The following is a 23,875-nucleotide window of genomic DNA, read 5'->3' on the forward strand; positions in this document are numbered from 1 at the left end:
ATAAAAGCTGCCCTTCTGGTGAGATTTGCAGAGTTTTTGGGTAACAGCTCTGCCAGACACACCACAAAACCAGACTCTGTTACAGTATGTCGATAAGTCTGTTTCCACTCCTAGGCAAAGTCAGATGGTGCAGAGGTGTGTGATAATGATTTCTAAAACCAAAAATTTTAAACCCCCTGAACAGTTGTGGTTTGTTTGAGTTCAAGGATCAAATGCAGGTCAGTTCCACTTTATCCAGATTGATTCACTTCCCCCTATTATTATTTCACTGCCAATGATGTCCTTGTCGCTGTGAAAACCTCAAAAAGGAGTTTATTAACTTTAGGAGTTGAAATGCAGACACAGACGAACAAGATGTAGACGATTAGCTAAGAAGGTAGTCAAACTCATGAAATCACTTTTTCTTACCTTTGTAAAAGAAAAATAATTTTCAATCAGGAAACAACCGCATTCAAACTCTCACAAAATTGAAAACGGACATTCTTTATCAATTCAGGTAAGATTTGAAGACTGTGAACTGCACACTGGCTTTTGGTATTTCAAAAAGCAGTATTTACATGAAGAAAGTATCATGCCAAAACCAGGAAGTGATGTTCCATTAATATGCATTACATGCCAAAACTCAAAAAAAAAAAGGAAAGAAAATGTAAGCTGCCAAGTTTATTTTGGCAAAGCTGTGTGACGTGATTTGTATTCAAAGCAAAATTTAGAAAAATGTCTTAAAATAAATGTAGATCCCTTTCAAACTGAAAAAAAAACCAAAATCCCTACATCAGAAGGAAAAAGCACTTCTGAGTATCAGCCTTTTTTCAATGCTGGACGCTACATAAGCAGTGATTAGTGAACTAAATTGTCACAAAGGTCCTACCAGCTGAAGTTAGACCTATTTTTCCTGTCTGTGTAGCACAGAACTTGATTTGTTATCAAGAAGTTACAAATTAATGATATTTAATATCTTCCCCTCCCACCTATTTTTTTAAATATATACATACACACATCATTTTTAAACGTTTAAGAAAGCCAGGCAGAGAGAGTAATCCCAGTTTTACTAAACAAAGACCAAACTACACAAGAAGATGGCAGTGGCCTACAGCATGGTGTTAATATACTTCTCAGAAATAAAAACACTAATTCACTGCCTGGCTCAGCCTGCGGCAGGAGGGGGGCCAGCAATGTCCATATTGCACAGTGGAATGCATTCCATGCAGAAATTCTTAAAACTCTTTTGCACAGCTCCACAAAACAAATGAACCCAAGCAGTGCTTCATGCACATTTGGCCACATGGCTTCTAACACTTGGGTGAGTTGTATAAAAGCAGGCAAGGTATGTCCCAGCAGCACAGCACTAAGGGGATGCCTTGTACTGTGAGATGGCCCAGTGAGAAACAGTGCAAAAACACCCCCAGTCTAAGAGGGAAGAAAGCGTTCTGTCCTCAAAACAAAAACTAGAAGCCTCTGTTTATTCTTGTTTAAAATTTCACCTACTGATTGCAGTGGCTAGAAAAACAAAGGCATTTCTGAAGCAAAACCTAAAGACGAGGAACAGGCCCTCACATGACTGTATGAAGATGATGTTTCTAGTCCCATTCCACTGACTTCCTGACTGACAATATATACCTTCTCCTCAGTTCTTCTACTTTTCAAGCACAATTAACAGCTCAGAAAGAGAGCCTAAGAATTAATTCTATAAAGCAGAAATTCTCAGATTAGGAGAGGGCAACAGAGCAGCTACATACGTGGGGAAGAGAAGCCTCTTAAGCCACATCTAGACTGTTGCTATTGGTAGTCTATTTCCACTCTTTTCCCACTTCCCATGCTCCAAACAAGTTCTACTCTTTTCTGATGTCACAGGAAAGCCCGAGATTTACCCTGCGCAGCAGGAAGGGGAACATGAGGTGAGGGGGACAATGGGTTTATAGTGCAGGCAATGACAACCTCTCTGGCTACAGGAAGAGTGTCTCCTCTTCCTCACACGCCTCTGCCCCAGAGAGCAAACTACACACCTCTTGGAAGCCCTCTATAGCTGTTCCACCCTTCACATGGGAGCAGAACAAGCTGGTCATGGACAGATAGCCCCAGGGCCAGTGCCATAAAGCAGGTTGTGAGGTAGGGATATATTTTGAGCAGCAAAAGGACAAGATGAGGAAGCAGAGAGTGTGGACAGTTCATAGGAGGCAGGCTTTGAAGGCAAGGAGGAGCTCATCAGACAGGGAGGGACAGCAGAGGCCTTGCTTGAAAGCTGTATTCTCCTGTTTAGGAGAAATGGCCTTACTGAGATATGGGATGGCTAAAAAAAAATCATGTGTGGTGGCAGGCACTAGTAAAAACTGCTAGACTTGGAAAGAAGGGTGACTGAGGACCAGTGCTGAGGAACTGAAGAAACATTGCAGCATGAGAAGACATGCATGACACAGGTGGGGTAAACAAGCAAGTTCAGAACTGTTTTTGACTAGCAGAAAAGAGGTCTCATCTGTATAACCACTGCTTTGAAAGCTTTGGAGGCCATTATTGGCATGTATACATACATTCATATGGATATATTACTTTTCCAAATTAGCATTCAAGACTGCTGGTACAGCAGTTTAAAATACACCTTTCTGTTGTAAGCATATATGGTAATATTTTTCACCTCATTTAAAAACTCCTTCCCTTTTCTGAAACAATGGCCCTGTTCAATAAGGACTACAAAGATGAAAAGCAGATCCTTCCTAGCAGACTGGCAAAACTGATAACTCAAAAGGCATCTCAGTCACCTGATTACTAAATAGGGCAGTATCTAATAGTTCTTAGATAATAATATTAAACGCTACTGAAAGAAATATGTAAGTCCAGTAGCTCTGTAAATTCTCCATTATTGTCAGCATCCAAGTTCAATACTGTTGAATAGTATGCCAGCAGATGAGAAGAATAGACCTTCTACATAATTCTCTCAAAATAAAATTGCCACTTCTGTGACTTTTCTTGATGCTTTCTGGGGGGGTTTGTCAGGCACAGTTTTTGAAGTCAAATGAGACTTTGGGTCTGTGCCAGGTTGTTCCCTTTTCCTGACTTTAAATACTTGACATGCTTTGGGAAAATCACTGCTGATGAGAAAGTGATGACTTTTCAAGTGTTTAGTCAGGACAAGGAGAAGTCGCAAAGCTACCCCAGTCCCTCGTAAAACTTCAAGAGAGTAAAAATATGTGGAGAGAAGCAGAACACCTAACAGGTAATAGTGAAGGAAAGGACGGATAAAGGAATGCACTGGATCAGATGTAGAGAAGAATGATAGGAAGGGTGGGAGGAGAAACAGAGAGGGAAATAAAACAAAAGAACTAGGGACAAAGATGCAAATAAGAAAAACTGACAACTATGTCAGTGGAAAAGGACAGATCTACTAGCCTTTTAAATTTGTAAGAAGCTGAAATCCAGTATGTCAAAGGGTAAGTACTGCATTTTTAAGATAATTTCTTAGTCCAGCTGACAGAGACCCCCACCCGAGGAGAAGCAATACTGGACCTTATGGTCACGAATACAAGCAAACTCATCAGTGACGCTAGGATTGGTGGCAGCCTGGGCTGTAGTGATCACACACTGGTGGAGTTCAAGGTCCAGAGGGATATGGGACAGGGGAGGAGTACAGTCAGGACACTAAATTTCAGGAAAGCAGACTTCCAGCTTTTCAAGGAATTCCTCAGTAGGACTTCCTGGGACATGGTCCTCTGAGACAAGGAAGCGGAACAGAGCTGGAAAATATTTAACGAAGCTTTCCACGGGGCACAAGAGCCCTCAGTCACTGTATTTAGAAAATTAGGCAGGAAAGGGAAGAGACTGGCATAGCTGAGTCGAGACCTGCTGGTTAAACTGAAAAAGAAGAAGGAACTACACAGTCAGTGCAAGCAGGGACAGGGAACCTGGGACGTGTATAGAGACGCTGCCCGGTTGTGTAGGGATGAAGTCAGGAAGGCCAAGGCACAGCTGGAGCTGAACTTGGCAAAGGAAGTAAAGACCAACCAGAAGGACTTTTACAGGTACATCAATCAAAAGAGTAAGATCAAAGAGAACGCACCCCCACTGATGACTGGAAATGGGGATCATGTATCAACAGATGAGGAGAACGCTAAGGTACTCAACAACTTTTTTGCCTCAGTCTTCACTGATAACTGCTCTCCTTGCCCCTCCTGGGGCAGCAAGATGGTGACTAGGGGAGTAGAACGCTCCCACAGTAAAGAAGGATCAGGTTCACGAACACCCGAGGAACCTGAATATATATAAATCCATGGGACCTGACAAGATGCATCCCAGAGTCCTGAGGGAATTGGCAGATGTGGTTGCCAAGCCACTCTCCATGATATTTGAAAAGTCATGGCAATCAGGAGAAGTCCCTGGTGACTGGAAGAAGGGTAGTGTTGTGCCCATTTTTGAAAAGGGTAGAAAAGATGACCCTGAGAACTACCGACCTGTCAGCCTCACCTCTGTGCCTGGGAAGATCATGGAACAGATCCTCCTAGAAGCTATCCTAAAGCACAGGGAGGACAGGGAGGTGACTGATGGCAGCCAGCATGACTTCACCAGGGGCAAGTCCTGTCTGATCAACTTGGTGGCTTTCTATGATTGGGTAACCACAGCAGTAGACACGGGTCAACCGATGGATGTGATCTATCTAGACTTTTGTAAAGCCTTTGACAAAGTCCCCCACAACATCCTTCTCTCTAAACTGGAGAGATATGGATTTGATAGGTGGACAGTAAGGTGGATAAGAAACTGGCTGGATGGTCGTATTCAGAGACTAGTGGTCAATGCCTCAAAGTCCAGATGGAGATCAGTGATACAGCAACTTGAATTGAAGTGGCGTCCCTCAGGGGTCCCTAGTAGGACCAGTGCTGTTCAATATCAGTGATAGTGACAGCGAGATTGAGTGCACCCTCAGCAAGTTTGCGGATGACACCAAGCTAAGTGGTGTAGTTGCCACACCAGGACAGGATGTCATGCAGAGGGACCTGGACAGACTGGAGAAGTGGGCCTCTGAGAACCTCATGAGGTTCAACAAGGCCAAGTGTAAGGTCCTGCACCTGGGTTGAGGAAATCCTCGTTTGCAGTACATGATGGGGGATGACGTTATTGAGCAGCACTGCAGAGAAGGACTTGGGGGTGCTGGTCGATGAGAAGCTCAACATAAGCTGGCAATGTGCACTCGCAGCCCAGAAAGCCAACCCTGTTCTGGGCTGCATCAAAAGAAGCATGGCCATCAGGTCGAGGGATGTGATCCTGCCCCTCTATTCCTCTCTTGTGAGACCTCACTTGGAATACTGTGTCCAGTTCTGGAATCCTCAACGTAAGAAGGATATGGAGCTATTCGAACGGTTCCAGAGGAGGGCTACAAAGATGATCGGAGGACTGGAGCACCTTCCCTACGAGGACAGGCTGAGAGAGTTGGGCTTGCTCAGCCTGGAGAAGAGAAGGTTCATCGGAGATCTTCTAGTGACCTTCCAGTGCCCAAAGGGGCTACAGAAAACCTGGAGAGGGGCTATTCGTAAAGGCTTGTGGGATAGGACCGGGAGAACAGGTATAAACTGGAGAGGGGCAGATTTAGACTGGACATTAGGAGGAATTTCTTCCCTATGAGAGTGATGAGGCACTGGCACAGGTTGCCCATGGAGGTTGTGGATGCCCTATCCCTGGAGGTGCTTAAGGCCAGATTCGATGGGGCACTGGGCAGCCTTATCTAGTGGGATGTCCCTGCCCATGGCAGGGCGGTTGTAACTAGATGATCTTTAAGGTCCCCTCCAACCCTTACCATACTATGATACTATGATATATTTTTGAGAGTAGCAAACTGATTGGTTTGCTACAGCCTTGCAAAACTCACATGTGATAACATACCATTGTGCCTCATGTGCATCCATCCTGTTGAAATGCAGACAGACATTCATCACCAAAAGAGGAAGTATGAAAGTCACTTTAATGATTTCCAGAGTAAATACCTTCAACAGACACATTCCTTCCAATGGCTTTTACCAATATCTTCAATGTACATGCGTTATCTGGATGTTCACCAGTTGCAGTAAAACATCAGGAGCTCCATTTAATTCACACTAATTTGTAAAGCACATGCCATGTTTTTGATGTTCAGCTGTGCAGTTCTGAACCAGAAGAGTACTCCGAATCATCCTTACAACTGCTGGACAACTTTCAAAAAGGACCTTTAACATGCAAGGGCAAAACTTTACCTATAATTTCAAAAAAATATGTAGAAGCCAGAAGTGTATTGCTTTCATTCTTCAACTTAACCTCATCAAACAGTATTCCCTTTAACTACTAAAAATCTCATGATTTTTGCAGGAACATGAAGTATGGATGTTAAAAATCGAGCAATATGAGAGTAACTCTCTAAGGAATCAGTTCTGATACAACAGTAAGTTCTCAATACGCAAAAAATCAGCATAAGCAACACCCCTCAAAACTCCATGTGCATGAAACCTGCCAGCATGGGAAGCAGGTGGGGAAAATATACTCCAGAACCCACTAGATTACGTTAGAAGACCCCTTAGCTCTAATGTCTAGATGGGGGAAAAACAAAGCCATACTCCCACTTCTGTCCAGGGTACAATGAAAAGTGGAAAGCATTTATCCCACTAATTATAATTAAATTATCAGGCTAATGAATATTATTTAAAAAAAAAAAATACCGCCAATCTATCTGATTATGTCTCCAAGAGAAAAAATAGTGATGCAATTCCAGAGTCTATATGTTTGTCTTTTTACCATTCCACAGTTTCTGAATCCATGAATCTACGTCCACCACCTTTGGCAGAAAGGTAGACTTTCCAAAGATGCGGTTGTGCAAAGCATGACCCAGAAGCTGCATACAGTCCCTTAAACTTTCTCTTTTTGCCTGCCAGGTCCTTAAAGCCAGGGCATTCCATTACACTTACTAGCGAAGAGGTAGCAGCCAGTCACACTCCTGCCTAGTCACACCACACCTCTTATTAAGCCAAGCAAAGATAGCTCTGGATTACAAAAGTGCTGCAGAAAGTGGTCTGGAGGAGAACCTTAGGATAACTGTAATAATTTTTAATGCTAAGAATAAAGCTGCATGAGATCTGGTTTCGCTAACACTGCTGTTACCTCAACTGTCTGACTGACACACATATTTCAAATTTACATTTTCAATCTTATGACAACCAGTCTGGGGCAGGAAGAGGGAAATCTCTATTCACACCAAGTCTGGAACTAAACATTACTGGACATCTAAGAACCTGGAATCCCCCAAACTTCGTCTAAGGATATGGTAAAATAAATTACCTGACCACATGACAATGTACGGGGTCTTTGCCAGACATCAACAAGATCTGAGAGTATTCAGATGTATTTCTGAGTACTGTGCAAAAAGAAGGTAAATAGAACCGAAGGATCAGACACGCTAAAATCAGGTTCAAAATGACATACTGTAAAATAGAGAGACTGACAGACTTGTGTAGGAGATGTTTATATAAGTTTTAAAACATTATTTTCCAAAAAGTTTAAGGAATATTTCACCAGAAGGGTCCTTGGTAGCCAGACCTGGGTAAGGTCTCCTAGGTATTGCAACCAGAACTCACCAACGTTACTGAGCCAAATAATTTCACATACAGTTTGTTTTTTCACATATCTGTAGGCAGATCCTGAGATGTTACAGAAATAGATCTCTAAAGATCTCATCTAACTAGGCATGAAATAAAGCAAATTCTCACGCAGTCAGTTTTTGTGAAGTGATTTAACTAAATACAATCACCTGGTTCAGTTCATTAACTACTGCAGTTATTCATTCTCATTTTTCCTGGATCTCAGATGTTTTTAAGAACTACAAAACATAAATGTAATGGCCTTTATGTTTCATAACAATCCCACTCTTTTTTGCAGCAATATGTTAATCTAATAAAATCCTATGGATATGTCACACAGACAGTATAAAAGGATGTTTAAAATAACAAAATCATGACATTTGCCATAATTCTCACAATTTAAACTGTCCAAAAACTTGAGATCAGTAAAAAAAAAAAAAAAAAAAGTTTATAGGCAAGTATTTTAACAAAGCTGTTTAGATTTTTGCCTCCTTATTTAGTAAAGTTAACTTTACAACTCATACAGCTGCAGCCTGTACATACTTTACAAACCCAATTGTACGCAATATATGCTAGCCGTTCCACTTACTGTTTTTCATACTAGTCAGGAGTTTAACATTGTCAGCTAACTGACTAGACAGTGACCGAGCATATAACTTATAAGTAATGAGTACCTATTTAGTATTGAACCTGATTCAAATCTGATATTTGTGGAATATTTGGAGAATACCCCTTTGTTGCTCTGCTGATGTTAGAATTAGTAAAATTAAGGGTTTGAATAGACAGCTCTGGAGAACATAAAGAAAAGTAGTTAAAATACTTAAAATATACTCATTTTTAAAGACAACAAATGGATCTGGAATGCATGAACATTTCTTACAAAAAAGGTATAAAAAAACTGAAAAACAAGTAAGGACAGAAGCTTCAGAACTGTGGAAGTTAGCTCCTACTCCTCATGCAAATTACATCAATGTCACTGATTGATGGACTTTAATCACTCTCTGCAAAAGTACTGTATGGAAAAGATGCACTTCACTATAGTAGGAAAATAAAGAAAATTAAAGCAAGGACTTTACATTAGATACAGAACCTAGTAAAAAACTTTCTTTTCATTGATTTCAGTGGGGTCTGGATCAAGGCCATATTGATTGCAGGCTGTGTGGTTCAATGATTAAGACAGCAAATTTAGGTTTCATTTTTAGTCTGGTTGGTCACTGGATTCTGAGTCTTGAGAAAGTTAATCACTTCTTGTGTCTCCCTTTTTCCATCCATGTAATGGGAATGATTCTAAACCTTTTTATCAATAAAGGGAACCAATTAAATTCAAACAAAGGGAGACACATAACATCTAAATATCTAAGGGTGAAACAAAGCCTCTTATTTTTAATTTGAATTAAAACTTCCTGGAGCAGTAGGAAACTCAACTGGTAATTTATGATCCATCACAGACTATGATAAGTTTCAGCTTTAAGGTACGTGTGTGCATGCATAGAATCATAGAATCACCAGGTTGGAAAGGACCCACTGGATCATAGAGTCCAACCATTCCTAACACTCCCTTAAACCATCTCCCTAAGCACTTCATCAACCCGTTCCTTAAACACCTCCAGGGAAGGCGACTCGACCACCTCCCTGGGCAGCCTGTTCCAGTGCCCGATGACTCTTTCTGTGAAGAATTTTTTTCTGATATCCAGCCTGAACCTCCCCTGGCGGAGCTTCAGGCCATTCCCCCTTGTCCTGTCCTCTGTCACTTGGGAGAAGAGGCCAGCTCCCTCCTCTCCACAACCTCCTTTCAGGTAGTTGTGGAGAGTAATAAGGTCTTCCCTCAGCCTCCAATGTATGCATGTGTGTGTAAGGATGAGAGAGACTGAGAGAAGGAGGCAGAAGACACTGTTGTTCACTGACTGGTTCTCCATGAGATACTTAATTTGTTGTAATAAAGCAAAGAAAAAGTAGCTGTCAGTTAAACTGCCATTTCTGTCACACTTTTTAATAATACTGGTCCTGTAATTACACTGCGGTTCTTTATACTTACTCAGTAAAAGCTTGCTTAGTTTTAGCATGGAAAACAATTTACAAAATTATAGAAACAGACTGAACACAGCAGTTCATTTGTTGAGGCAATTATCCAGATCCTTGTCAAAAAAGAGAGAGAGTAAAGACTGTGATGTGCAAAAAATGTTTCTAATTCTACGCTATAATACATACAATATGTCTGTGGTTGTGTTGGATTATATTAATAAACTGCAGTCGAAATATATTTGTCACAACACAAAGGAAGGGTGCTATCAATTGTCTTGCCAGATATTTTAAATTAGTCACCAAAACGTCTAGCCAGGGTTTCCTCTATGACCCTTAGATGAAGGGAGAGGCGTATTGGACAGTTTTTCCTCTGGGACTAGAGTATTTTGAATAATCTGGAAAATAACTGTAAAGTGAACTGCGGCACAGTTGCCTTTTTTAACAGACATGTACAATTCAACGCTAAACACAAATCCAGTGTTGGTTTTGGCTGGTTATCATTCAGAAATGAGTTTCCTTAATATTCCTGAGCTAAAATGGGTAGGGGGTTTATTCCTTCTTTGGGGAAGAGTAAAGGGTATAAGGAGTGAGACAGTGGTCAGCTAAAAGAGCAAACAAATAATGGCACAAATCTAAGCACAGTCCAGAAAATATCAACATTAAAAAGGCAAATAAAAAAGAAATGTAATATTGAAAACAAACACAGACTTTTTTGATACCCTATGCTGATTCAGAAAGAAATCTCCTGTTTGTAAGACTGCAGTCATTTGTAAAACAAGTTAGAAAAAGGACATCTTTAAGCAAGCTAGCACTCCAGAAATATTTACTACTGAGAATTTTTACTGAAATTCATTACTTTTCATAGTTTTAATATCTGTCCTTTCTTGTAAAACATTTATCATTTATCCTGCAACATTTTAATTTATAATATGCAAATGGTTTTCAACTATTTCTGAAAAGATGAAAATGCAAACTTCCTGTTTAAATAAAAAATGAAACAAGCAGTTTCTTTTCTTCAGCTGAACAATTCACATTTCAGCAGAAGACACCGGTGTAGACTCTTTTCTACAAACTTTTTGTTGGACAAAAAATAGGAAAAGACATAGCACACCAGAAAAAAAAGCAAAAATGGCATCCAAACACAGATCAGGAATTGTAGGCATGCTACAAAAGTTTCATGTATTAAAATGTGGATAAAGTTGCTTCCTTCCCCACCTCCCCCAACATCTGGAGATAGTTTGGTGGAGCAATTTCCAGAAACCAAACAGTATCTTTGCTTGACTAGCTCTTTTCATTTGCAAATAAACAATTAATGAAACGGGCAACTAATTTCCAAAGTGTTCATATTCATTAGACTGCTTCCTGAAATTAAGTAGCTGTTCCATGATGCACTGCCCATGTAAATGGTAATGTTATTCTTTCTCCAAGTATAAAAGTATTTTTAAGATTACCTATTTATTTTTAATTTTTTCTACCAACAAGAGCTGGAACAAACATGTTCCCCACTTTTAAAAGTATAAGTACATTTGTATAATAAAACTATCCTACATGAATCACTGAAAGTCACTGTATGAACCACACTTCACGACATGACAAAATCTAGCTTGTATTATTTCGTGATTGTATTTCTGAATTACAGATGGGATTATTTGGAGTTATGACAGGCTGTAATGCTTTTTTCTTTGAGCACATGGAAAAGTGTGGAAAAAAACTCTACTATGCAGAGGCCTGAGTTAAGACTATTACAAAACGTAATTTCAATAATCAGTTGGGAAACTTAAGTGTCCTCTAGGTATCTTACAAATTCTAGTTACCATTTCTGACCAAAAGCTAATACTAGAAAATACTTTTTCCACTCAGTTGTTTTTTTCCAAGTGCTGCCCACTGCCAGGAACAGAAAGCTCTTTGAAAAATTTTTTGAGCTAGTCCTCTATTGTCCAAAATTTTTCCATTGTATCTCCTTATGGTACAGCTCTGACTGAGGTGTACATGTACTCACATAACACACTTTTTCACTCTGTAAAGGGAAATGGCAAGTTATAGAGCTCCATATAACATGCACTAGGAAAAAGTCTGTGGCACTTAAAACATTGCCATCATCCCATGTTTTGACATCTTTACTTTCTCAGCATTTACTGGCCTAATAAAGAACTGAAGAAGGAGAAATATGTCTCAGTTTTCACCAGGACATGAGCAGTGAGCTTAACTTCCCTCTGCCACTCAGCTCTCATGGCAGTTGCTTTGGGTAGCTGTCAGGACAGACAGCTGGTAGGAGAAGTATCTTAACCTCTACGGCAATATGCCTGAAGCTCAGCATTTACCGACCATTGCTCCATTCAGAGCTGCTTACAGGACATTTATAAGAGCATCATGATTCATGTAAGAATAACTACTACAGAAAAAAAAATTGGATAGCACAGTACATCAGTACATTAACTTAATGTTTTACAAACCAAAGCCCTGATACTACAGACATTCACCTCCTGGTATAACACTACACTGAGTGACTTCTGTCACTAATAATTTTCCATTACTTCACATACACAAAAGTTTAAGATTAAGGCCATCTTTGCACAACTCACCCAGTACCTAGCCTAGAGGATGCTCTGTTCCTTTCTCAGATAAAACACCAGCTTAAACTCACATCCTTCCATACCCTCAATATAAATGCTACTTTTAAAAATGCATGGATGATTTGAGCAATGTAACATGCTCAAGCTGAAAGGCAATCCTCGTCTGTCAAGCTCTCAAAAATAAAAGTGACAATATGTGTACTGGAGCAGGGGGTAGAGGAGCTGGGGGAGGCGGGTGTGATCTTGTTCTCTCAGCAGTCTCTTAGTCAAGTGAATGAACAATGCCAAGAGATGGAAGAATGCAACTCCACACATGAGAAGAACCAGCAGAGTACTTCAGGCCACTCTGTTTCTGAACAAGAACATTCACACACAGCTTTACCATGGTTTAACTAAACTAGTCAGCAAAATGGATTCAGGTGATCATCTGTGTTTCTCCCTGCATTGACAAGCGCCAGATCTAAGTATTACCTTCGAATAGCAACCAGAGAAAAATCCAAAAGCTGTCAGCCAATTTAGTTTACTGTTGACTTCAGGAAGGATAACACCTGACACAGTCCACCATAATTACACTGGGCAAGTAACTTTCCTTCTCCCTTAATTTCCCATCTGGAAATTCGAGTAATAAAATCAACCTCATTCTTACAGTGCTTAACAACTGACAGATGAAAAGCACAGTGTACAAGCTGAATAGCACAGTGTACAAGCTGAATATTCCATTTTCTATCAGGATTCAAAAAGGCAATCTATCCAGTAGGCAAAAATATATACTATTATCTGGTGCAGTATAACCAGAGAACGTTGGTTTGCAAGATTAAGTAGCAATGATTGGAGGATTCCCCAATCTTTGCCTGAAGGTCTGTTTTAACCTGTGGCACTTCCAGGTAGAGCATAGACCACATTGCTTCATTCACTCAGGACAAAAATTTCATATACTAGAAATCAAAAGGTCATAAATCATAAATGTCAGGAAACAGTTTGCCAACACTAAAGGGTACATATGCAGCATCCAAGAGAAAGAAGCAGACTGTGAAGGCATTTGGGGAGAAAGTGCACTTACATATACTTCGTATACATGCACTTTTAGATTTGAACACAGAAGGGGAAAGTGGTTTAGTTTTTCATATGTGAAAATAGTTTTTCCACGTCCTCTGTTTTTCTGTCTCAGCATTGCAATCATATTTCACTTGACCCTCAAACACCACAATACAAGTGTAACCGCAGTATTTTCTGCTATAGAACAAGTCTTCCACTAATAAAATTCAGCTCTGTAGCTGAAGTGGATCACTAAACAAAACATAAACAGTTAATCAGACTGGTAGATTCAGTACTGAAATACTCAGGAAAAAAATATAATACTTCATATAAGAAACAAAGAAAATAAGATCTCTGAATTGACTGCAGAAGGCTATTATAATTGAAGACTATGTTTGGTTTTAAATACAATTCCTAAGAAATGCAAACCAAATTTAAATAGGTTAAAAAAAATAAGTCACATCCCTATGTTATATCTAATAAAAAAAATAACAACTAATTTTCAGGTCCGCATTTCCTGAAGTTTCTTAAGTTATGCCTGCAGTCCTAAATTTAACATGAATAAATCTTCACATTTATACACAAATTTCACTTGTGCATAGGATATGAAAAATTGCCATGGAGACATAAGAAATTTAAGTGCATGTAAAAATTTCATCTAAAATAAAAATGAAATTTCAAGGTTATAACGTAAAAAATTTTGCAAACTGTTATCATGGAAATAGCTTCACAGTAATTGAGACTGACTGTATTCTGATAATGTAGTCACATTTTTAATATGAAATAAAATCTCTCTTCTGACAAAGTGACTTTCTTCTGACAATGTGGCTAACAAGTGGAAATGAGCCTGTATATATGCCAGCCTAATCGCTAAAAAAAAGAAATTTTCACTGCTACATGGATGTTCATTGAAATCTTTTACCACAGGCAAAACCATGTGAAACAGAAAAAGCCCATTTTTCACATAAGACTAAGAGGGAGTACAAACTAATCTTCTCATCAACTTTTATCACTATTTGCATTGAATCTGATCTGAAATGTCTAATTATGAACAGCTGTAGTATCTGATTTAGCCTTTCAGGGAAGAACATGAAGCATGCTGTGAAGAATAGTGGCAGAAGGAACAAAGAAAAATTCCTAAATATAAAACCGTAAGGAGGTAAGTTTGAACAACAAGACGGATAGAAGCCTATGTAATTACTTTGGGCTACACAACAGAAGACAAAATTTAAAAGAAAATAAACAAAATACCTAAGTTCCCTCACTGGCTACAAACATAAAAGTACTCAGGAACAAACATCAGTCACAAATTTACAGGAAGAAAAGTTTACAAGTAGAAGACTCTTTTAGGTAGTGAACTATCCCTAGTTGGTTAGTGGGAAGTAGTAAACATGGAAATGGAATTGAGAAAAAGTACACATCAAGGAAACAGCAGCAGTATTCTGTTTCTGTATAAACTCAAATTATTTTGTCCAGCACCTAAAACTAATGACATCCTTAGAGTTGCTGTGTGGAACTAGCAAAATTCTTTACTTTATGACATTATTATTTTAGTTTGAACAAATCTTCTCACAAATGTTTATAACACCATGCCAGTTACTTCAGCTGAGCTGACACAATGAATTTAAAATGGTCTAATTCTTTTGACTTACCAACAGATTAGCACATGATTAACTAGAGTAAAAGGATTATTACTACTGCTGTTATGAGATATTAACACTTTTGGCAATGCATTCTAGGGATGCTACGTATACTTTCCATATTGAGAAAGCAGAATGAAGATCAAGATTTCTTAGTTTTACTTATCAGCAAATGATCCTGTAGTGAAGTAACGGAGTCCTCTTTAATTAATATTTTAATCTTGAACCTTCACCCTTACTTTCCAAAGGTTCATTCAAGCTGGTTACAAGCTGTAATGCAGGCTACAAGAGAGAGTTGAACAATTGAAGCATTCAGTCTTCCCTAAAATAGTGGGTTAACAAACATCCTCAACTTATGCATGTACACAGTCACACACAAATCCACACACAGGCTTTATGAACAAGCTGCATGTCTGAAGTAGAGTGCATGATTAATACACTTAGCAAGACAGTGTTATATTCATTGGATCTTGACACCAGCTCTGTGAAGAAGAGTTGTATTTGCAGGGAGAAGAAAGAGCGAAAACACCAACAGGAGGGAGCAGGATTCACGGGACAGCTGAAGTGTGAAGTGATCCAGCAGCTTTTTGATAGGGTTGAGACTTAGCTTTGGGAATGCAACAAAACAACAGCTACAAACTTAACCCCTTGACACTGGAAAGACTGTCAGTCTTAATGCTAAGCACCCAAGGCCTGAAATTCAGACTCCATTTGGCGACATGCTAAGGGCTAGGAAGCTTTTTTCCCTCCTGCCAAAGGTAATATGTTCTTGTGGCTATATTTCTTTTTCATGCACAGATGCTCTTCTAGATATATTAATCTGTCTCTGCACTTGTTTTCTTTTTAGATTCAAGATGAATTTTTGTTATGCTTTAGCCTGTACAGCCTAAAACCCAGATATATTGTATGACTCTGAAACTAAGAAAACACGTAGTGAACTAAAGGCTAGGATTTTCTTAGTTTCAGAGTCATACTATATTTCTAGATGATTACATAAAGCTCATAACTGATGATCAATAGTGAGTTCTAAGAAATCATAAATAAGCAAGAAAATCAGTTCTGTTATGAATGTGCTAACACAAGAACGTTCTTGGAAGAAAACTGCATTCCTTAGTTTGAAAACTGTTGTTGTTTCAAGTTTCGTGTAAAGCAACATGGAAAAGAAAGTGATGAATCTCAATTTTGAAGTAATTCGTTTTAATTCTGGGACACAGATCGCAGTTAGGCACTGCTCGTTAGGGCGGTCACAAAGGTAAAAAGATATGACGTTTTTTCTGTGCATAAAAATCTGCCTGTTTTCTTGCATGATCATTTAAGTGCAAATACAGGTAACAAAAACTAGAGTTACAAGGTGAGATAAAAATTACAAGTTTGGAAAACTCTGCATTGCCTCCACAATATTATCTGGTTCCCCCTGTTGTCATACAGCCAGGGAAAAAAGCACTTCCAGAAAGCTCACCAAAGATCAAACTGTGTCTGGTGACAGCAGTGTCCAAGCTATAAGTAATGTTCAAAGGATTCAACAATGCCTGTGACTGATCATTCTCTTTCCCTTGCCATCACCTGCTGATTTTGTCCAGGTGTTTTATGGCTATCTTGAGGCTCTGGAGAACAGACAGAAAGAAGACTTTGCCAATTTCTTTTGTCTGGGATTGTGAATTCCTTACACAGATGGTGGACAGCCACAGGCTGGCCAACTACTTTCCCTCAGCCTCAGAGGGAAAGCATGAGAGCAATATTATCTTCTCCCAAAGTACCGTCTGTAACATGTCTGTGGTTAGGGAATAGGACAAGATGTCTTTTCTTAAAGAAATAGGTTCTCCCTGCCTCACCCCACCTCCTCCTCCCCACACCCCCCAACCAATATCAGGGGAGAGGGAGAAGGGGAGGAGGGAAGAAAATAAATAAATAAACCAAGACTTTGGCTTGTATTAGTAAATTAAGCATTCCTAAGCAATTCAAGAGGTTTGCCTAATAAGATAATCTTGTGTTAACACGGTTTTGTAGTATGTTTACAGTCTCTCAAGTATTCCAAACAAATCCTGCTAAATATTACTCACAAAGCAAACTGAGACATTTCTGGCAACAATCTTTAAAGATGGGCACCAGGCATAAGTATCCTCACCCTTTTACTCTTTCCCTGTTTGCTTACAAGAAAGCCCATTACCTATGCAAATTACTGCTGAGTCTGTAGTTACCTAATTGTACAAGTACCTATTTAGATATGAACTCTTCTCCTGCAGTGATGCAAGTGCAATTTTGAAAGTGGTTATTTAAAGTAAAACTGCTACACGCCCACTTCTGACCTCTGGAAGTGTGACTACATACCAGGGAATGGAGAGAATGTAACAAAATATTTGTGCAACACTTAAGCACCTGACAAAGCAAATTTTACAGAAAAATGTGTGGCTACTTCCAGTCCTCAAAACTGGAAGGCCTTGGAAAAATATGTTTATTGTATATGCATTTCATTATGAAGAAGCCAGATACAAATCTTGTATGAGAAACATATCATGGTCAGGCTGTCTTCTCACACTCTTAGAAAAAATTTTATGTTTGCAATATACACTTACTTAGGAAGTTTCAAAATACCTACTAGAAAATATGTAGGTATCCAAGACTCAAATTATGGGCAGACTTTGGGAAACTCAAGAGCTATACCTATCCCGTACGCTGTTTCAGTTTTGCTTATAGGTGATGTGAGCAAACTCTGAACTCATTAGTAAGACGTAAGGCAATGATTCTCTTAGATTCTCACGATACAGACTTGCTCCTCACTCCCCACTCCTCATCTATGTTAACATATTCAGAGGGAGAGCAGAGTTATGGAGATGATTTCTGCCATACAGATCTGAGACCACAATTAAGTCCTGCTCTAAATTACTTATTTTAATGCTAAAGGGTGTAACATTTTCATCTTTTTGGAAAAGTATACTCAGCTGTTATAAAACCTAGCATCATAAATGTTAGAGAAGGAAAGGACCATTACATCACCCTGCCTGTCTCCAGCCAAAGTGGGCTAGTTCCCTATTGTATATTTTTTAGCCTTATACATAATGTTTCCAGTAATAATTTGCTGATGTTTAAACTGTCTGAATAACATTAACACTAAAAAAAAATCAGTGATTGTAAAGGGAAAATACAACACTCATAGAAGAGATGAACAGGTAACCTCAGAACTATAAGTCCCCTTTTTCCTACCACCACAGGTAGCAGCAGTAAAGCTTCTATACACTGCTTCGTCTACCAGCATGTCATAACCCTGACCTAAAGAGGTCAACTTCACGGTTGAAAAAGTAGCTTAGCCTCCATGGCTCATTTCATCCTTCAGCCTCCTGCTGTGATTACTGACAATTTAGCCAATGTATGTATTTATTTTTATTTTCTTACTGTACCCAAACACAGAGAGATAGCCACATAACATACTGGTAATATCCATAAAAAGGCCGCAGTGGGTGACACTACACAAAAATCATCCAGAAGTGTTTGTGCTTATTTTTTTCCACAAAAATGCAGAAAACTTCTCTGTGGCTTCCCAGGATTGTACAAGCACCCAAACAGAAGTATTTCCATGCCCTATACAAAAACCTGTTAATTTTAATTTTACCCCACTACATCTTCACTTTGGGATATTAATTTTAACTTTACCTCTCTCATTTTCTCTGACAGATAAGAACAACCAGAAGAGCAGACAGCCCAAGGTCTGGGAGCCTAACAAAATTAAGTGAGTTCCATGGATAAGGCTGTCTCACTGTAAACTGAAATCCTATCAACTCCAGCACCTCTGCCAAGCATTTAATCCATAAAACCCTACACAACGCAGCTGTGTTTCAGGGGAGGGAAGAAAGGAGGAGGGAGATTTTTTTGTTTATATTAGGAGGTTTCTTTTTTCCTTTCATTTTTTTTTTAGGCATGTATCTTTCTGCTCCACAGTGTCTTGAAATATTAAAAGGGGACATCACAGATGGTGGTGATGGTAATGTCATATCCAAGTAAGTACCATAAAAGAAGTAACTGTGGACAAATTGTTCCTAGGTGAGGGAAAACTGGATCCAAGTGGAGATGACAGAACTTGCTTAAACTTGGCAGGATGATTGCCCAACACAAGGAGCTCAATCCAGGAGAGAATGACCGGAGAATGAAAGAAGAGAAAAAATGTGCCTACTGAGAATTGGTCTGAGAATGCCATGATGCCCTCAGATGTTAACAGCAGTCTGATGATGGCCTGGACTGAATTCAAACTGGTGACCTAAAGCAGAAAGACTCTGTATCTAACTAGTAATCCCCTGAACCAGGGTACTTCAGTACTTTTAATCACAAAAGAAAAAATTGCAGTCCCAGGGAAGACTTCATTGGAGAGCAGTGTGCTAGATACTAAAAGAAATTTAAAGCTAACAAAAAAAAAAAATGCAGTTTTTTCCACCAAATGATAATGCTCCTGTGTTGTCTTTATCAAGGCTAAAAACTGGAGGGAAAGCCTCAAAATAAAATTACATTTCTTACCATTCTTGAATATTTTTCCTCAATCTTGTTAGATAGTGATTAATAGGTGAAATTTCTTCAGTTCCACTTCATGATTCAGTTTTTCATTACGTTAGTGAGCAAGATATTCACACAGAAAGAAAAGCAAGCAAGAAAGAAAATAAAAGTCTGTCTGACTAGGCTCAGTGCAACCCATGGGATGTAATTATCTGCATTTAAAACATAACAAGAGTGTACATCATCAATCCTCAATTTAATGGAGGCTTCACAACACAGCCTCAGCAGCTGAAGTTACTTAGAGTGAAAGTGTAACACACAAAGTAAAATTGGCTACTACTCGGCAGTGACAGAAATCACATTATAATGGATAACAGTGAAATAACATGGCATGCCCTTCTTCTTGAGAAAGTGTTAAGCTCCTAGCTGATTAGTAAATGATGAAAGACAGCATGGTAAGTTTTATGTATTGTAGATAAAATTTACAAACTATGACTACATAATCTTATTAGTTAAGTATACATACTGTGAGCATCTCAGAAACCTTAAGAAATTATATCCCCAAGGTTAATACTTTTCAGAGCAGAAAAATAATGTTTTTTAAAAGGTCTTATTTCTATTCTTAATTCAGCATCTTTCCCATATCATTCCCTCTCTCGTGAGGTTATCTATGGATCATAACTATAATCATCTATCCACAGCAGGGTTTCTTAATACAAAGTGAGTTTTTATTTTTACATGAGTAGCAAACATTCTTTTCAATGTCAGAAACAGCCAGACTATGCTATGGACTGAAATGTGCCAACATTTTTTGTTTTAATTTAAGGTTATTTTGAGTTTCATCAGCAAGGAAGAAGAAAGCCTTGAAATGATAACATTCATATTACTTCCCCTGTATTCAGTAACTTAAAACAAAAAAAGAAAAAAATATATGCTAAAAGATTAAGCCAAAAAAATAGTTCCTTCAAGACAGATATTTCTTTATGTCATGTTTCAGCCTGGAAAAAAGTTTTACACACAACTGATAACTCTGAAAAAACTGGGATTTATATTTCAAGTGTTACCAATACAACCTTAAGAACAGCGTGCTAATGACACTTTAACTACAGCACTGCAAATGGCGCTGCTGCAATAAACCATCTCATTCTGCCTTTTTACTGAGAGATTGCTGCAATCATTAAAGTATTCTTGCCCTCTGTAAGCTTGGGAGTGGTCTGTCCATAAGTTATTAATAAACCATGGAAAGGTGCAGCAGCAGACCAACTATTCATATAAAAGAAAGCCTCATGAATATTCAGCTGCATGTTGACTCTTACAGCAGTGGACCAAGGGAACCCAATTGCAGCCCCCTATTCTACCAGATAAACCTCCTGATGCTGTAACATTTTATTTTGAATAATAGCAACTAAATCTGTAACACTGTGTCTTTCACAAAGCTAAATAACTGTTGTTCCTGTAAGAATGTGAGGGGGGGATTCCTATCAGCTTCACTAAAAAAAACCAAGCCCACAACAATAAGTATGCACTGTAGTCATAGGTCTTTATTTTAACTAGAATTACATCACCTATAATTTAACATCTGCATGGATTTACTGCTAAAATCACAGTCCGCTGCACCATATTCGGAAACTAAAACTACCTATTCGGTAGCAGGATTCCCTTTCTAATCAAACGTGATGCAGCATGGATAGGCAAATGCACGTGCTAGAAACACACACAATTCAAAACACTCTGACTACAATTTTCCTCTCCTACTCAATACCTTTCCCAGACTCCCACTGACTTTTATTTCTGACTTTTCCATTCTAAATTGAAATCTCTCGACCATAATCTGTTCCAGCAACATCAGACACAAAACCTCATTGATGCAGAAGACTTCTAAGTGGGATTTATCAGGTGCTTGTTTGTCTGAACTATTTGTCATTTTATTATTCTTTCTCCAAAACATTTTTCTTTAAAGAACAGCTCCTCTATGCCTAAAATGTGAATGCACACCTTTCAGGGCCAGCACAGACTTCCTTAACCAAATCCACTGCTTCCTTTACAAACTGAACAGAACTCCATTAATTCTGTACATCCTCTAAAAGTTAGAAAGGAGCACCTTTAAATGCAATAACAGGCATCTCACAAGCGAAATGGAATAGTCAGAGCACATATTTTAATATACAGCTCAAACATTCAATAAAGAGAGTGGTAATTGGGCACAGAAAAATAAACTGTCAGAGCAAATTAAGAAAAAGACTGCTTTTCAGTGTGTTACATGCAAAATTATTTGCAAGATTACACCAGACATACATTTGAACAAGCACAGATTCTTATACATTCAGTCAAATTATCTCAGAATATATAGAGAATTAACTGTGTTTTCTTTCAGTTAAAGTTAATGTAAGCTTTCTGTCCTTAAAACAGAGCCAATGGGGAAACAAAATATGTTTAGCCCTAAAATAGTTGTGGTAATTCAATCCCTGCACTCTCCTTATTTTCTTGATGACAAAGAGAAACTCCCAGCTGGCAAGGCCACCTGCACTGATTACTCCTCCATCCACACCCACGGAATATGAAAATGAGCCAATGATCATTAACCTTAATTTCTTCTAACATAAACCTCAGCTCTCTCGCCCCCCACCTCCACCTCCCCGAGGTTTACTTCTTTAGAAACTCCCCTGAGATTAAGAAGAGGAGCGAAAAAGAAAGAAGAGGGGGAAAAAAAGCAAGGGGAAAGTCATAACTGGGTAAAAAAAAGGCAAGAGAACTGGAAAGAACTCAGTAGCTTTTTTTTTTCCCCTCTATTTCACAGCTGGCTTATTGTAACTTCACAGTGGTCAGATAAAGGGATTTCAAGACACTATCATCTCCTTTATAGCAACTTCTTTCCCTCCTCTGTCTCTCTCTCCAAGCAATAAGGTAAATGCTAATGTGTGGATTTTCTAGGGGTTTTTTTAGATTATTTTTTTTCCCTGAAGATATTCGTGGGTAGAAGCAGTTGGCAAAAACAAAGATGGGTCTGGATGTTAGGAATGCAGGTGTGGCCCAATGTCAGGACTAAAGGGCCAAGCACAACTGGGTGGGATATTTCCAGTGTAACTACTTCAAAATACAGTAGAGAATGCATCACACCTTCTGGTCATCCACATTCAGTTATTGCCAAATGAAATAATTTTTGGTTCAAGCTGTGTGGGACTAGCTCCCACTGGCATTACATCACCTACTAATGAATAAGGCACTCATTTATCCCTCTGAAGAATATTATGTATAGATGTATAAAAATACATACTAATAAGAGATATAATATATAAAAAATAATCATGCTTTAGAAATAATGGTTTGAATAGCACAAATGTGTGTTCTGAAAACAAATATCCTGTTACCTGTTAAATCTCTGGACAGAGCTAGATAGACCTTAACCAACATTTTCAAAGGAATTATACATCTATAAAATGAAGAACTTATCAATTCATTGAAGTATGCTTGGCTATATCCCCTGCTGGAGTAATCTTTTTCCTGCAAATAATTTAAAAATCATTATATAGCTAAATAAACGTAAAAAGCGATTCTAATATGATTTTTTTTCATTGGGATTACTGAATTAAAAAACAAATAAATGTTCAAAGAACATAATAGAAGTGTGATAGTATTACCTTCAAACACATTACAACAAGCTGTTTGTCGCCTACCAAACACATACAGCAGGGCTTCTGTGGAGACCAGGAGGCAGACAGTAACTTTGATCACGCAGACATTCCTCATTATTTCAGACCTCAAATCAAGCAGCAACAGTCAGGGGAAGAAAGGGGTGAGAGACATGGGGCTTCTGGGGAGGAAAAGGGAAGCAGACTACAATTTTGTCCTAGGTTCAGCATCCTAATTTAAACAAAAACAGGCTATCAACATCTGTGCTTCCCTGCAGCCCCCTCCCCTTCCCTATGCTTTCCAGCCTCCTGGTTCACTAAAAATGACAAGCACATTTTCTAGGCTCTGCTTTTTTATCAAGCTGACAAAGGTCAACAATACTAGCCAGAACAGTGTTGAAGTATTCAGTGCCACAGGTCATTCTAATAGATACTGGAGGGACTCATTGCAACACCACTGTAAACCAAGACAGCACAATTTTTAAGAGGCAGCACTTTGCATGTTCACAGCCTGGTTAATTTAATGCAATACTGGCCTCTTGTTTGCAAAATATCATTGGCACATTTCAGAGCTGGTATCTTTCTGTGGGTGACAGTAAGGTGACTGAATTCAGGCATGTTAACAGATGCACCTTTTTATGCTCTGTTAAACCATGTCACAGACTACAGCCCCTAAGTGCATTCTGTTATTTATGCAGCAGCCAGCTGAGCTAATTATCAGAGACAGACCTGTTCTAGCTCTATAAAGTCCAGTGGCTGTGTATATGTGTAAAGAGGCTGGGATGGAAAATGAGATGGGTGGGTGTGGGTGTGTGTGGAGAGAGAAGGAGACTCTTTTTGAAAGCACGTTCTTAAACACATGGCTTTGAAGTCTTCCTGTTATTTCATTGGTGCTATGAAGGAGGGGGGAGGTG

At 38.8% G+C, this 23,875-nt stretch overlaps 1 protein-coding gene across 14 annotated transcripts in view; it reads right to left on the reverse strand.

Annotated features, from left to right (window-relative positions):
- Positions 1-23,875, reverse strand: part of BNC2 (basonuclin 2) — a 356,783-nt gene that overhangs the window by 162,504 nt on the left and 170,404 nt on the right. The window contains exon 1 of one of the 14 annotated variants that reach the window (XM_054053486.1): positions 22,971-22,998. The exons of the other annotated variants lie outside the window; for them this stretch is intronic. Within the exon in view, the coding sequence (XP_053909461.1) occupies positions 22,971-22,982 (12 nt within the window). The 5' untranslated portion in view covers positions 22,983-22,998. Of the gene's footprint in view, positions 1-22,970; positions 22,999-23,875 lie in introns of those variants that run through there. 14 annotated transcript variants of the gene reach the window in all.

Source organism: Cuculus canorus, chromosome Z, assembly GCF_017976375.1.
Source record: "Cuculus canorus isolate bCucCan1 chromosome Z, bCucCan1.pri, whole genome shotgun sequence".
Taxonomy (NCBI): Eukaryota; Metazoa; Chordata; class Aves; order Cuculiformes; family Cuculidae; genus Cuculus; species Cuculus canorus.